Below are 16,310 nucleotides of genomic sequence, written 5' to 3'. Positions count from 1 at the left end.
ACATAGGTAGTGGACACAAGCAATTGTTAAAGGTCTTTACCAATGTTCCCTCTAAGCTGAGCGTATGAGTGATCGCTCATTATTTTCAGTGGCGTCGCTCATACTTTTTCTCGTGTCGCTCAATCGAGCGTGGGCGGAGGTGAAAGGAAGTGGCAGTGGCGGTTTGCCCTGCTCGCGCAGGACCGGCGAGATCAACATCAACAATTTCCTGCCGGTCTGCACAGGACCGGCAAGATCGACGAGCTGTAGTTCGCGCAGTCCAACAGTGTGCTCTCTCCCCTCCCGGCGGTTCTCCTTACTTACAAGCGCAGCGATTTAGGAAAGAAGCCTTGGGGCTTTTGCTGAGTCACGGACGTATCTGATGATGCAACATCCGCTTTCCTCAGAGGCAGTGCAACCCAACAAAGGACCCAAGGCTGCCTTCCTGAATCGCTGGGCTGGCAAGTAAGGAGAGTTGCTGGGAGGGGAGAAAGCCACTGTTAAAGGCTGGGAAGCTGCTGGGCATGGTGAGAAAAAAAAGGGACAGCTGCTACTGGGCCTGGAGAGGGATAAGGAGAGATGCTGCTGGGAGGGGAGGAGGGAAAGGAGTCTGGGAAGCTGCTACTGGACCTGGAGAGGGATAAGGAGAGATGCTGCTGGGAGGGGAGGAGGGAAAGAGAAGAGAAGAGAGTTACTGCTGGACAGGGGGAAGAGGGAAGGGAGAAGAAAAAAGGAAAGAAACAGCTGGCAGGGAGATTAGAGGAGGGGAAGGGGAGAGACAGGAATGAGATGGGAAGGGGGGTCAGCAGAGAAATTGAGAGTGACAAAGATGTTAGATCTGGTGTAGGAGAGATAAAAATGAAGAGAGCAGTGAATCTGGAATGAATTATGTAAAAACGAGAGAGGGGCATAGGCTGGATGGAAAGGAGAGAGGGGCATAGAAAGAAGACAAATACGATATGGAAGGGGGAGAGGTCAGACAGTAGATGGAAGGGGCAGATGCTGGATTGAAGAGACAGAGAAGGCAGACGCTGGAAGGAAGAGAGTGAAAAGAAGATGAAAGCAGAAACCAGAGACAACAAAAGGTAGAAACAAATAATTTTATTTCTATTTTGTGATTTGAATATATCAGATTTGAAATATATATCCTGCTAGAGCTGGTGTTAGACATAACTTGGGGACTGCAAAGTCCAGGCAGTGGCTTAGGGCTCTCTCTGACCAAGGGGGCAGTTGCCCTAGTTGCACTCCCCTAACCCTATTCCTGCTATGTGTGAGTGTGGTATTCTGTTAGTATGATATTTCTGTATAGCATTCTGTAATAATTTGGCTTATTCAGTTTTCTTGATAGTAGAGGGGATATACGTGAAGGGGAGGAGAGACAAGGGTTTTGTTGATCCTTGCTCTGTATTATTTGTATTTATAAAATGACAATTGTACAGAATATTGTTTCTTTTTATACTTTAATAAAATACATTCAGTATAAAATCATAACAGACTTGTGCGGATGGGATCAGATGGTTTGCGAGGACTGAGCTCGCGGAGACGGGGCAGAAACGGGTTTTTGGAAAACTGAAAAGAATCGAAGAGCATATTTGTGAAGATTGAAGAACTGATGATATTACGTAATTAAAAAAACTTTAAGTAAATTGTTTTTCTTCTAAGTTTTGAGTATTTAACCCTCCCACAATCTCATGGGCACTCGTCCTCCGCGCCTGCTCATAAATTTGTGGAGTATGTAACTTGTCGCTCATGCATATTTTTTTTCGCACACCTCATCAATCCTTAGAGGGAACATTGGTCTTTACCCCATAGTGCTGCTTGATGTGCGAGAAGATGTTGGTGATGATTTTTAAATTTACAACCTCTGACCGGTGGAAAGACAAAGTTCAGATGTGAGCTTCGTTTGTGTCTGTTGGTTGTGAAAGAGAAAAGGTCTGTTAAGTATTTAGGGGCTAGGCCGTAAAGTACCTTGAAGCAGAAACAACCAAACTTGAATTTCACACGTGCCTTCTTCGGCAGCCAGTGTAAAAGTCGATAGGATCAAAAAGTCACGTGATCAAACATTTTCAGTCCACAGAGTAGTCTTATCGCTGCATTTTGAACTAGTTGCAATTGCCACGTATACTTCTGGGGGAGTGCCAAGTAGGCAATGTTACAATAATGTAGTTGACTCAGTATAAGGGATTGTACCAGAATTCAGAATGATGAGCCATCGAAGTAAGCTCTGATGGACCGAAGCTTCCAAAGGGCAGTGTTCTCCCTAGTGCCTTTCAGCTGGGCGGTCCGCCCGGGTAATTTAGATGACCGCCCAGCTAAATTCTGCTGTCTCCGCTGCTGCTCAACATAAAAAAAAAAAGCCGGCTTGAAGAATGGGAAATGCTGCCGGGTCCTGCCTTCGCGGAAACTGAAAGTAGGCAGGACCCGGTAGCAAGAAGAGCAAATGGAAAACTTCACTGACCTGTCTCCCGCCTTAGCTCGTAGCGAACTTATGCTCCGGGGCTTTAACGTGTGTGTACCGACTTCCCTTCTCTTCCCTCCGAAACCGGAAGTTATGTCGGGGGGGGGGGGGGGGAGGGGGAGGGAAGACAAGGGAAGCCGGCACGCACATGTTAGATCCCCGAAGCATAAATTCGCTACGGGCTAAGGCGGGAGACAGGTCAGTGAAGTTTTCCATTTGCTCTTCTTGCTACCGGGACCTGCCTACTTTCATTTTCCGCGAAGGCAGGACCCGGCAGCATTTTCCCCAATCGATTGTGATCTTGGGCCGATCAGCCTTCTTCTCCGACGGCAGAATTGACATCGGGGAGAGGAATGCTGATCGGCCCGAAGTAGGGAGAGGTTGGTGGGGGCGGCAGCCAGCGGCTTTGGGGCCTGTTCCCCGATGGCAGTGACATTGGCAGTGGCTTGGGGGAGGGCAAGGAGAAAGAAAGTAAGAGGGCAGGAAGAGAAACAGAAAGAAAGGGCAGGAAGAGAGGAAGAAAAAGTTGGGGGGAGGGGAATGAGGTCAGGAGGAGAGGAAGCATACAGGCTGAAAGAAGGGAAGAAAGATTGGATGCACAGTCAGAAGAAGAAAGTGCAACCAGAGACTCGTGAAATCACCAGACAATAAGGTAGGAAAAATGAGTTTATTTTAAATTTACTGATCAAAATGTGTCTGAATTTATATCTGCTGTCTATATTTTACACTATGGTCCCCTTTTACTAAACCGCAATAGCATTTTTTAGCACAGGGAGCCTATGAGCATCAAGAGCAGCGCTGGGCATTCAGCGCAGCAAACTGCTATCGTGGTTTAGTAAAAAGGGAGGGGGTATATTTGTCTATTTTTGTATGGTTGTTAGTGAGTTGACAGTGCATAGAGTCATCTGCTTTGACCTCTTTGAGAAAACCCCGGAATAGGAATGATTATCAACATTTTCTCTGCGTACAGTGTGCTTTGTGTTTTTAAAAAAATTTTTTTATTGTTAGTAGATCATTTTGACTTGGTCATTTTAAAAGTAGCTCGCAAGCCCAAAAAATAGCCAATGGTAGACTTCAGAGGGTGGTGGTTAAAGGTACCCTCTCTAAAACGTCAGAAGTGACAAGTGGAGTACCGCTCCTTTTCAACTTATTCATAGGGGACCTGACTCAGGGGCTTCAAGGTAAAATAACACTATTTGCCGACGACACCAAACTATTTAACATAGTGAGCGACTCCGATTTACACGATAGTATGACGCAGGACCTGTTTTTGTTGGAACATTGGTCATCTACCTGACAGCTGGGCTTCAACGCCAAGAAATGCAAGGTATCCATATTCAAGTTTCATCACGGTGCTCTGGTTTTGGCTCCAGTATTTGTCACTTCCGTTCACCAGGTCTGGCTATCCGTTACCGTCTCATATTTTAAAGACTCGCTCGTTATAATTAGCGGTGATTCACACGTCTCTTCATAATGGACATGTCCAATTTTAGCATTTGGATCTTAGTACTATGGGTTTGGTCTTTTCTGGTTTCCTTTCTATAATATGCTTTTCGTCTGGAGTCTTTTGAGTTTAGAATTACATTTTATGACGTATTTTTGTGGTTATAATTGTATGACATGTCTAAATTGGTCAAGTTATCCATTCTTTCTATTATTTTTTGTCCCCTCATACAGTGGCAGACCGCCCCGTGTGCCAGCCCTAGGGGGGTACACAGCCGGCTGGATCCAGAACCTTCCAAGCTGCTCTAAATGGCACCTGCACCCCAGCACGGCTGCCGTACTTATTCTGAAGCAGAGTCAGTAGCCGCATTGAAGTGCAGGAAGGTCCCACGATGACTGCATTTGCCGCCTCTGCCTCCGGAATTGCGGAACCTTTCTGCAATTCCCTGTGTCTGCCGGCCCACCCCCTCCAACGTCACTTACATCTTCCAGAGGCAGAGGCAACAGAAGCAGTCATCATGGGATCTTGCTGGTTTGGAGGGAGAGAGGAGTATAGAAGGGTGGTGGAGGGAGAAAAAGGAAGTCAGGGTGGTAAGGAAGGGTGGTGGAGGGAGAGAAAGGGGGCAGATGCTGATGGAATTGGTATGCAGGGAAAGGAGAGAGAGACATAAGGGGGAAGGATACTGGATGGAACTGGGTTGGAGGGAAAGAAAGGGGGCAGATGCTGATGGAAGTGGGGGGAAGGGAGAGGAGAGAGTGAAATGCCAGACCATGGGGGTGTGGGAGAGGGAAGAGGAGAGAGATGCCAGACCATTGAAGGAGAGAAAGGAAGAAGATGGATGCTAAAATAATAGGGGTGTAGGGAGAGATGGAAGGGGAATACAAGGAGAGAAGATGCCATATAGAAGGGGCAGAGAGAGGGTAGACAGTGGATGAAAGGAAGAGAGTGTCAAGACTATGAGGAAAGCAGAAACCAGAGAAGACAATGTAGAAAAAAATTATATTTATTTATTTTTTTGCTTTAGGGGAGATGCATCGCTGTTTCTGTGGTGTTGCATTGTATACAGAGTCCAGCTTCTTGGTAGTTCAATTTAACCTTTGTCTACGTTTTTCTATTTTATCCCCCCTTTTACAAAACTGTAGAGCATTTTTTTTAGCACTGGCCATGGTGGTAATTGCTCAGAATTCTTTGAGAGTCTGAACTGTTACCACCATAGCTAAAAACCACATTACAGTTTTGTAAAAGGGAGAGGGGTTAGTTTGTGATTACATATTCCATACTAGGCGAAGGTGTGTTCGAAAGACATGGTTTTCAGTTAGGATTGACTGTTTAGGATTGATCTGTACTAGTCTGGCTTGTTTAGTTTTACAATGGGTGTATTGATGTACTGCTCACTGCAATATGTAAGATGCTGCCTTTTCCTAGGCACACTCTTGTGTGATATGTGGATTGTTACTAAAAATTATGTTTCTCATACAGATGGGGAGAATGTCATAAAATGATGGGCCTCGGGTGTCACAAATGCTAGTTACACCACTGCTTTCATAGTTTATATCTAATCCACAAGCCTGCTTTTAGGACCTACAGGGTATGTATCCCTCTGATTCATGACAATTTCACTTCTCATGTTATCTTATCCATTCTTTTTATTATACAACTGCCCAGATAAGCATCATTCTTTGATGTGATTGGACCTTGAAAATTAGGGCATCAGTGTTCTCCCCAGAATTTTTTTCCAGCCATGAAAAAACATTTGCTGCATTTAGTGTGCCACAAAAAACATTTGCTCTGTTTAGTGTGCCGGAGTTAAAAAAGTTTGAGATGCTGCTCTATACCATTTGAAAGAGGGCAAATATCTAATTACAGTGGTGCCTCACACAACGAACTTAATTGGTTCCAGGAGCAAGTTTGTTATGCGAAATGTTCGTTATGTGAAACGCGTTTTCCCATAACAATACATGTTAAAAAAAATAATTCGTTCTGTAGCATAAAATATGCTAAGATGACATAAAAAAAGATACATTTTTTGTTATTATTTTTATTTAGATACATCTAAAAACATAATTGTTTTTTAAAACAACACACATTTTTTTAATTTAAAGACAGACTAAGTAGAGTCTAATTTTACAGTGAGAGAGGGCAGTTAAGCGCAGTGCCATCAGTTATCCTGCCCCTCTCAGTGAATTGCCTGGGATGGAGGGAGGGAGAGAAGAAGGCAGATGATGGAAGTGGGAAGAACTTGTGCCGTCAGCATCAGGCACAAGCGGGAAAGCAGCAGCGGTGAGGGGCTAGAAGTTATCTTCCTTTCATTCATGTCCTTGCTACCCCCGTCCCTTGGTCGGTCCCACAATTTCCTGCATATCTCCTCCCTCCATTCTTGTAGCCCATAATCTCCTCTCCTGACATCTCCCTGTCCTTTTACTTCCACTATCTTCCTATCCCATCTCTATTCCCTTTTGTCCCTCTCCCCATGATCAATCATCTCACCACCTCTCTCTTCCCTCACCCTCAGGGTTCAAGATTGCTTCCACTCTTTTTCCTGTTGTTCTCTCTGCCTGTCACCCTATGATTTAGCATCCCTTCTGCCCTTGTCCAATATTTCCCCTTCTCTCCCTCCCTCTCATCCCCTGCTCCAACATACCGTATTTCGACTGCCCTTCCATCCCCAGGCCTGCCAACATCCACTCATTTACTGCTTTCTCCCACCTCTGCCAAAGCCCGCCCCCCCCCCCCCGCAGTGATTGGCAACATCAGGCACCCCCCCTCAATCGGTGAAACAGGGCCCCCCTCGATCGGCGAAACAAGGCCGGCGACTGCTTTCTCCCGCTGCTGTTGAAGTCTGTAAACAACTTTAACACAAGCCACGGGGCTCTAACAGTACATATGCTGCCAACGGCTTCCTTCCTCCTTCCTCTCCCCTCATGATGTAACTTCCCATTTGGTTGATGGAGGAGGAGGAGGGTAGCCGGTAGCGTCACGCACACTGCGCGGAAGGATGCAGCTCGGGCGACTTCATTGTGTGAAACGAAGTTCGTTGTGGAAAGCAAGACCTGAAGTTCGTTGTGCGCAGCGTTCGCTGTGCGAGGCGTCCGTTATGCGAGGCACCACTGTATTCTAGAATTGGGATACTTCTTAAATTGAATATATATATTATGGAACAAGTGTCAAACCTTAAGAATGACCTTAAGTCATATTGAGCATTGGAAAATAACTAATAATAATTAACTAATACAAATAGTACACATTTAGGGCTCCTTTAACTAAGCTGCGATAGCGGTTTTACCGCGCGCTTAGCTCGCGTAGAATTGCCGCACATGCTAGACGGTTAGTTCTAGCCGTGTAGCATGGCAATTCTGCACGCGCTAAAAACGCTATTGCAGCTTAGTAAAAGGAGTCCTTAATTTTCCCCACCACCAAATTTCCCTGTCCCGCCCCACCCGGCTACTTTTTCATGCCACCCGGCTGGAAAAAATTTCTGGGGAAAACACTGAAAGGGTGTGAAAGAGTTTTCTGATCAAGGAGTCTACCTGGTTTTTCATGGTCAGGTTCTGGTCCAGTGTCCCAATATCTTAATAGTGGGTTGAATGGGATATCTAAGATTATTGATGCACATTGGTGCTTTAGTCTCAAGTGGGTATGGCGATGCTATGGAAAATTTTGTTTTCTCTGGATTTAGTTTTAGTCTGAATTCAGTCATCCATTGCTCCATCCGATTTAGTACTTCTGTTGAGACAGAGTTGGTGAATGGGATAATTATCGTAAAGTCGTCAGCGTAGCTAAATAGTTTTATCCCTAGTTGGGACAGTTGTGCACCCAATGAGGACATGTAGACATTGAAGAGTAGAGGGGATAGCGGTGATCCTTGTGGCACGCCAGATGGATTTCTCCATGTGTTTGAGAGATCGTGATTAAAGTGGACTTGGTAGGTGCGTGAAATAAGGAAACCTTGGAACCAGTTCAATACTTCTCCTTTGATTCCAATTGCATCTAGGCATTGTAGCAGTTTTCCATGGTCCACCAGATCAAAGGCAGAACTCATGTCAAATTGCATGATTAGGGCGTTGAGGCCCATACTGAATAAGTAACGCAAATTGTCCAGAATGGCTGCAATTACTGTTTCAGTGCTAAATAGAGGCCTAAAACCAGATTGAGTTTCGTGCAGAAGAGAGAATTGGTCAAGATATTCCATTAGTTGGGTGTGTACCAATTCTTCCATGATTTTTACCATAAATGGAATAGATGCTACTGGTCTATAGTTGGTTATTGATGTTGCTGGTTCTTACAATTTTTTGGGATTGGGGTTATTATAATTTGACCATTATCGGTGAGGAATTTTCCATTGTTTAGGTTATTGGTTAAATAATTCAATAGGGATAATTTAAAGCCTAGTGGAGCTGCTTTCATAATCTCTGGGGGACATGAATCCAGGACATAGTGTGATTTAGAGTATTTGTTATATAATTTGATGTAGTTATTCCAATCTGAATTGTGGAAGGAACTCCAGATCATGTCCGCTGGTATTTCATTTCTTGGTATAACAATTGATTGATATTCGTATGCATCAATGGTTGAATAGTTATTTCTTAGGTTTTTGATTCAAAATGTTGTGCTAGTTCATTTGCTGAGGGTAGTTTGGTATTATGAATGGGTTGAGTGTGGCGTGTGGTGTCGAATAAGTTTGTAAATATGTTGAACAGTTCTTTTGTATTGGTTCCTTTTGAACTAGTACTAGCTGAGTTAATTTTGGATGAGTAAAAAGTTTTACGTTTTTCTTTTATCTGTTGTTTGTAGAGTTTTATGTTGTATCTCCAGTTGTTTCGGTCTGAGTTTTCCTGTTTTTTTCCAGATTCTTTCTAATCGTCTTACTGATTGTTTCATTGTTAGGAGTTCGATGTCAAACCATTTATTATATTTGTTTGAGCAACTTTTACTCTTTCGTATAGGGGCAATTTTATCTAAGATGGCCGTGCTAGTTTTCATCCAGTGAGCATACAAGTCAGCTCCTTCTTCTTCTATCTTCGCTTGTGAATCATATTGTGACCAATATTCCTCTGGATTGATAGGTGAGGTGTTCTCTTTTTGTCCGTGGGCGTGTCTTATATTTTAACCGGGTCCAGGTTAGATTGAAGTAATAAGTGAAATGGTCGGACCAGAAATCATGACACCGAGTATCGTTCGAAAGGGAGATGGGAGGATTTATGATTTCCTTTATAGACATCGCTACCATATCTAGATGATGGCCTTTTTCATTCGTTTGAGTGAGTGAAGGGAGATTGTAATTGAGTAAAGAAAGAAAGTTTTTAAAGTCTTTCACTTTTGGATTGTCAGTTTCATCTTGATGTAAGTTTATGTCTCCTGCGATTAGAAAATCTTTGGATGAGAAAGTTAGAACCAAGTGACCCAGCTTCTCCTATTGCACCAACATACATTTATCTATCATATTAACACATAATTTACATATTTGAAAGAGACCTCATACAGAATCTTCCTGTATCACAAAGATCCCTTTTCTTAACTCCCAGAAATTTTGAAGTGAATATCAATACTATTTTTGGAACTTTTTTGGTAGCAGTGAATAAAATTGCTGGTTTTGCAAGATTGGACTGAGGGCAGAATGCACAGAGCTCCAGCAATCCGGTGTGCTGAGTACCTCTGTAAAAGGAAGAGAAACTGTGCCTGGTGCTTGTGCATGAGCACTTTCAGCCACAGCTGAAGCCTCTTTTGTGTGGCAAGTTCAGAAACCTCTTTGATTTTTGTTTCACAGTTTAATTTGAATGAAGCTGTTCTGTGTGTTTTGTGTGCATGTGTGTCCCGAGCCTAAGGCCAGGACACAGCTATTAGGTATGGGACACACATGCATAAAACATGCACAAACAGCTCTTATTCCAGCAAGCTGACAGCTCCAGACCTGCCAGAAAATTTTAACCACTGAAAGGTGGGCATTCCCTGAAGTGCTCATTTCAGTACTAATAAGTGCCTTGTAATGCATTTGCATAAGCTTCTGGGTGGCTGCTACCCTGATCAGTAAAAGCCCCCCTCCAACAAGAACTCTTTTGTGCCATCAGAGGCTCGCTACCTTGCGAGTAAGACTTGCTACAACCAGTCTTACTTGCACGGCAAGCCTGACTTTGATTCCCACTGTAGCTCCCTCTGACTCTGGGCAAATCACTTAACTTTCCATTGCCTCAAAAACAAAATATGTACCTGCATATAATATGTAAACTGCTTTAATTGTAACAACATATCCCCTTTCACTACCAGTGACTGGGATTGTGGGGAGGACCTGGAATATCTCAGGTACAGCCTTTTCTTGCCTGTGGTTGTTGAAGGACAGATCACAAACATGCAACATTAAAGCTTTTTAAATGAGAAAGCATTTGAAATTTCTTTTCTGCAGTCAATGATGAGCAATACACGTTTGCAAGCCATTTCCCACTGCAGGATGAATGTTAATTAGCTTGGAAATCCATGTTTAAAATTTGATATTCTGCAAAGAACACTTTTTTTCATATGGTTTGTAGCACACTAGGAAGTTTGCTTCCATGTGGTTGGCAAAACAAAACAAAAATATATTATTTCATCACCTAGGGTGGTAAGATGTGGTGCCGGGAATCTCTGGCGCCAGAGGGTAAAGAATTTTGCATGGAAGCCTCAATGTCAGAGCAGCAAATTAGCATCAATGAGTCATGAACCCTGAATGCCCTGATGGAAAGATGCTTTCTCCTAACATTTAACAGACACTTTCCCTAGTAATGCCAGATGATATCAGCAAAGCAAAACCACTGTTATAGAAAATATAGTTAACTGAAAATGCAAGCAACCCTGGCAAGGACACCACAGCCGTAACTATGGAATAGTACTGTAGTTTCATTTTCAGAAAACAATTTCTTCAAAAGATATGCTATATTATTTATATTTATTAAATGCAATCAACCATAAATTTCAATGAAATGCTACACACAAAGGAGATGCAGCCATTTAAGCAGCTGTCAATAATAACAGCATATAAATACTTAGATCCAAGTTGATTCTAGAATATTTACTTGGAAGGATATAATGTTATAAGCTTATTCCTGAGGAGCAGAAGCCATCCATTGCTCTTTAGGACTCAGAGGTTTGAGAAGCAGGGGACTTTATGGCAGATACACTGACATACCTCAAAATGATATATTTACTACACAAGAGGTAAACCTTTTTCAGCAAAAAGGAAAGTCCAGATTCAAATGGTATGAGGCTTCAAGGGCTAGAATTAAGATCAGAAAAACATTTTTTGCCAGATTGTCTCTTTTTTACAAAGAAATAGACAATATATAAATGATTATGAGACATAACCTATGTTAAGTAGGGTGTAGTGCTAAACATACAAATAACACAATTATAAAAATAATAAAATGACACACACTAACATGCCTTTTTAAATTACCAGGGTAGAGGACCATGGTGTTATGGTCAACATTAACAACAATGTTTTAGAATGTATAATATTTTGGTGTTCATGCAACATTCTAAACCAGGGTACTTAAGGTCAATTATATGGTCTACAGATGACTTCTAAACCAGGGTACTTAAGGTCAATTATATGGTCTACAGATGACTTGTTTTTATAACATCTAACTGCAGTACTGTCTATGTGATAAACAGTGTCTTAAAATCTGAAATAGTAAAATCAAGATGTTCTTTACATCCTAAATCATTTTCTAGCAGCTAATGTTTATCAATAACAGATGTACATTTTAAACTTGACAGCCAAACATCTCCATAGCTTAATTCATTTTGAACCACCTGATGCTTTTTACTTTTTAATGAAGTCCTTGTCAGATTTATTGCCTAATGAAGACAGGCTAGAAAAAATATTCCAAACAATGGAGACAGCTCAAAAACTAAACCTAACAAACATTTCGATGGACAAGTTACAACCAACTTATCAATAGCAGGCCAATTTTTTTTTCAGCAGATAAGAAAGAGTACTGTACTTTGATTTCACATATATTAGAAAATGTTAATGCTTGATAGAAAATACTGATTTTAAAAAATGTATTAAGGCCTACTGTACCTTGTCTCACTGTTAGCAGTTAAAACTAACATCACAAACAAAACCTTCAAGTCATTTTTGCTTGCTCGTACATAAAGAAATCTTAAACATCGTGAATTCCTGCGCTAGGACTACGGCAAGCCGAGGGAGGGGGAATGAAAACCCCTAGCAAAAAAAAAAAAAGGCTGCATAAAAAAATGTTCGCAAGAATTTTCCTATTGTACAATCCAATTTCACAAAACACTCATTCTGCTGCGCAGTCTTTATAAGAATTTTTTATACGCTCATCTTGAACCCAATGTTTAAAAATCCCGCTTTATTTTAAATCGCCCATCTGTTAGCCTGTGCGACGCAGAAATAGCAGATTAGATTAATAGGTACAGCATTTGAATCCTAATTGTGCGAATAAAAAAATGCTACCTTACATCAATTACTCGATAATTGAACACATAACGGATATGATTATCGTTAAGAAGTGTAATTTTGCATATTTGTCCAACAGCAAAAAACAAAACAAAACAAACTGCATTTGATGCAAGGAAATATTCTAAGGCACTGGAGCACGAAAAAGAATGGACATAAAAAAATTCTCTCAAGCGTAGCAGGTAGAGTTCGAAATTGAACACGGTAAGGCAGCATGTGGAAGCGAGGATTATACTAGGGGTGAAGGATGCAGTGGTTCCCTCGCATTTGGTCTCCGCACAGCTGGGGGCCTGATAGCTCCACACCATTGTGGTGCTCTCGGCAGGTTCCCCGTCGCTCCCAAACAGAAAGAGGTTGCGCACAGCCCCCACCAAATTAAGGTCGTTTCCTGCTCTTACTCCTACTCTCTCCCCCCTCCCCTTCTCCGGGCCAGCACAGGCCGCACAACCGCAAGCTGGCGGCGTCTCATGGGCCCGGAGAAGCACTTTTACCCCGCCCCCACCACAACCGCCACCTTCCTCCTCACACACCGCCCCCCCACCCCCCTATTTCTCCGCCCCAGCCTCCCGCGCCGCTCCCCCTCCTCCCCGCGCCGCTTCTTTACCTGGAACAAGAAAGCGGTCCAGTTAGCCTCCATGGCGAACTCGGGCGCGCATTAGAGGTACACCACCAAGAGGGAGGGGGAATAAGCACAGCCCTCTCCAGTGAGAAATCTACATGAAGCCTACAACAAAGCAGCTCAACATGGCAGCGCCGACAACTTCCGGTAACCTCCGGAAGCTACTACAGTCGCCGGAAAAAAAGGGGGGGGGAGTCGAGCCGAGGGAGAGTAGACTTTGGCACTTCATCGTTATACTCGGGCTTGGGGATTCCGGTCCAGAAGAGGGGATTGGTCAGCCATATCATTTGAAAGTTCTTCGGCGCGGCAGCGGAATTATGGGGTTTATCAGTTGGAAGTACACGTACTCTTCATTCTCCCTGTATCCCTCTTGTTCTCTCCCGTGTCGGACGACTCTTCAGCAGGGGAGAAGATGGCCCCTGTCCGCGCGGCTCTAATGAACGGAATTACCTCATAGCTCAGATTAATCTCCGGCCGCCAAAACAAAGGAGAGCGCTTCTTCTGTTAAATTATTCGTTCTGATTGTTTTATCTTCAATGTTTACACTTTAGAGTGGGAACTTCACTATAATCTCCCCATGCAATGTTAAAAAAAAAGCAAATAAAACTAAGTATAACGGGTCAACTGTCCTCAAAAATGTTATTTCCAAACAGCTTGCTTTCTTTTCTTTTTCTACTTTGGTGCGCTGAAATTTTCTGTGTACTTTTTTTCTTATTGTTTTCTCCTTATTATTTGAAATAAAAATTGCTAAGGCTGCACACAGAGAGAAATAAATAATGTTCTGAAGCCTGCGGATAGTGACGGTACAAGACGCCATGCATAGTTAGGCCCGAGAAAGCCAACAATGGAGATTTTTTTCCAGACAAGAGTGTTCTGCCCTCGCTTTTCTGTCTTTGTCCATCTTTTACCACCCCACTTCCATCGAAAAAAAAAAAAAATTATATATTATACTAAGCTGCCAGAACATTAGAATACCAAAATTTTGAAAAGCTGGTTCACTTTGAGCCAAGAATTCAAATATGTTCTTCATCAAAATAGTATTTTTAAAAGACATATGTTCAAGAAACTATTTTATTTTACTTTTGTGATTATGATAAACATACCGAGGGCCACAAAGTAGTACCTGGCGAGCTGCAAGTTTGAGACCACTGATCTAAGGGGTCGTTTTACTAAGGCGCGCTAAATGCTAACGTGTCCATAGAATATAATGGGCGCACTAAATCGGCAAGTGCACCTTAGTAAAAGACCCCCTAAGTGTTATTGTATCACATTTTATTGAGCTTTTTTTTTTTTTTTTAAGTTGTTTCAAAAGTTAAGGCCACTATTTGCTAAACAGAATTACTGTTTTATAAGTACAGTACTGTTCTGATGCTCACTACTAGAGAATGACACAGTGGCGGTTTACCCGCGGCCACTGCATTTTAGTCGCGGGTCACCCGCCGAAAACGGGGAAGAAAACTAGCAGTCGCTGCGGCGACGGGGACAAGGCCATTCACCGCCCGCGGGGCGGTGAATGGTCTTGTCTCCGCAGTGAGGTATCAAGGATCGCGCGGTCCCCGCAGCCACCGCCGCCCGCCCGCCCGTAGCATTTAGCCAGCTCCCTCCCTCCACCTCACCTTAAATTTCGAGTTTTCCGGCTTCCTTTTTTCCGAGCCGCACGTGTTCAAAAATCCGTGCACGCGCGGCTGCGTGAGTCAATCAATCTTCTCCTCTGACGCAACCGGAAACAGGAAGTTGCAAGAGAGGAGAAGTTTGATTGACTCGCGCAGCCGCGCGTGCACGGATTTTTGAACACGTGCGGCTCGGAAAAAAGGAAGCCGGCAAACTCGGAACGAATATAAGGTGAGGTGGAGGGAGGGTGGGGGCTGCTGGACCATTCTTCATTACTTTGCCATACTAATTCCATTCTATGTTAGGTGCCACGGACTCAGATTCGAGTCCTAGCGATGATGAGTTAAAGATCCCAAAAGAAGCCAACTTCTAAATCCAGTGGTTAGAGCTACACTACACTCCTTGTGACCCTGGGCAAGTCACTTAATCCCTATTGCTTCTGACACAATGGGCAGTTCCAAAGACCAAGACTGGCCAGTGTCAAAGACAGGATGCTGAGCTTGATAGACCCTTAGTCTCCACTGTTTTTAGTGATCAACAAAGTTCTATGTTTCTATAATCACCCTAATTCTGTTATCATTGGACTAGATATTCAAAATGATTTAAATGGCCAGGACAGGCTCCTGGCTGTTCAAATCATCTGTCCAGGGCTAACCAGACATTTTCAATCTTCATATTCAGCCCAAATGGTGTCACACAATTCAGCAAAAATACCCAATGTTGTTCCTCATAATTTAAATATTGCTCATAGAAGGAACAACATTGGGTATTTTTGCAAATGGAAGTTGGAGGGTTAATTCCCTTGAAACAGCCAATTGAGTGAAACATGAATTCATGCTGGGACACAAGATAGGTTGAATTTGTTTTGAATTTAAAAAGAAAAATGATCAATGAAGAATACTATAATGGCAAGAAAATATAATGATAAAACAGCAACTAATTTTGCCTATTTTTATATATTAAAAAAGTACTACATAAGGTGAATGTCCATATTGCTATCTGTTGTTCTGCTGAGCACTGGCATTGAAACAGCAAAATGCATTTATTGCATACTTGTCCTCTGTCGCAAACATTATGGTGGTATATTAGTTGTGTTAATAAAAATTTATAAACAAAGCCCTGCCAGCTGAACATCTCTTTCTCTAGTTCAGCAGCAGGAACTTTGATTTATAAGAATGGAATACGCTAAATATTAGAGTACTAAGGCTTATATGGATGCTGCGGGGACGGTGACGGGGCGGTGAATGGGATGGCAGTGGCGGTGACGGGGCGGTGAAAGGGATGGCAGTGACGGTGACGGGGCGGTGAATGGAATGGCGGTGACGGGGCGGTGCAGAGGATGGTGGGCCGGGGACGGGGCGGTGACGGGGACAGATTTTTTCCCCGTGTCATTCTCTACTCACTACCATTACACAGATTTAGGTGACAGAGGTTCACCAGCTCAACACACACATGACTTCAGAATGAACTGATCCTGTTGGTCAGCGTTTCTCTATCCTCCCATCTCTCGTAAGCTTTCTTTTTCTTCTTTAACTGTGTATGGTGGGTGGATGGTATACATCGTTAGAAGTAACATTAGATGACATAGTCTCCTTGAAGATAATTAAGTTACAACAGAAAACAAAAAGTTGTTTATGGAGAACTGAGCCTCTTTTGGATTTGAGAAGAGAACTGAGGAAATATGAGTAAATTTGGAGAAAGATTAGGGATGTAGATGATTGACAATTACCACTTTAGACTGCAT

The 16,310-nt window shown here is 42.9% G+C and overlaps 1 protein-coding gene across 3 annotated transcripts in view; it reads right to left on the bottom strand.

Moving 5' to 3' along the window:
* VEZF1 (vascular endothelial zinc finger 1) overlaps positions 1–13,146 on the bottom strand; it is a 76,049-nt gene extending 62,903 nt beyond the window's left edge. The window contains exons 1-2 of one of the 3 annotated variants that reach the window (XM_033921467.1): positions 12,941–13,145; positions 11,038–11,124 (exon numbers count right to left, since the gene is read on the bottom strand). Coding sequence is in view for 1 of the 3 variants with exons in the window: in XM_033921466.1 (XP_033777357.1) it covers positions 12,941–12,973 (33 nt within the window). In the remaining 2 variants the exon portion in view is untranslated. Of the gene's footprint in view, positions 1–11,037; positions 11,125–11,934; positions 12,051–12,940 lie in introns of those variants that run through there. The other 2 variants (XM_033921466.1, XM_033921468.1) reach the window with 2 other exon arrangements.
* Positions 13,147–16,310: the final 3,164 nt, after the last annotated feature.

This window comes from Geotrypetes seraphini, chromosome 15, assembly GCF_902459505.1.
Source record: "Geotrypetes seraphini chromosome 15, aGeoSer1.1, whole genome shotgun sequence".
Lineage (NCBI taxonomy): Eukaryota > Metazoa > Chordata > Amphibia > Gymnophiona > Dermophiidae > Geotrypetes > Geotrypetes seraphini.
This window is presented reverse-complemented; position numbering and strand designations above follow the sequence as displayed.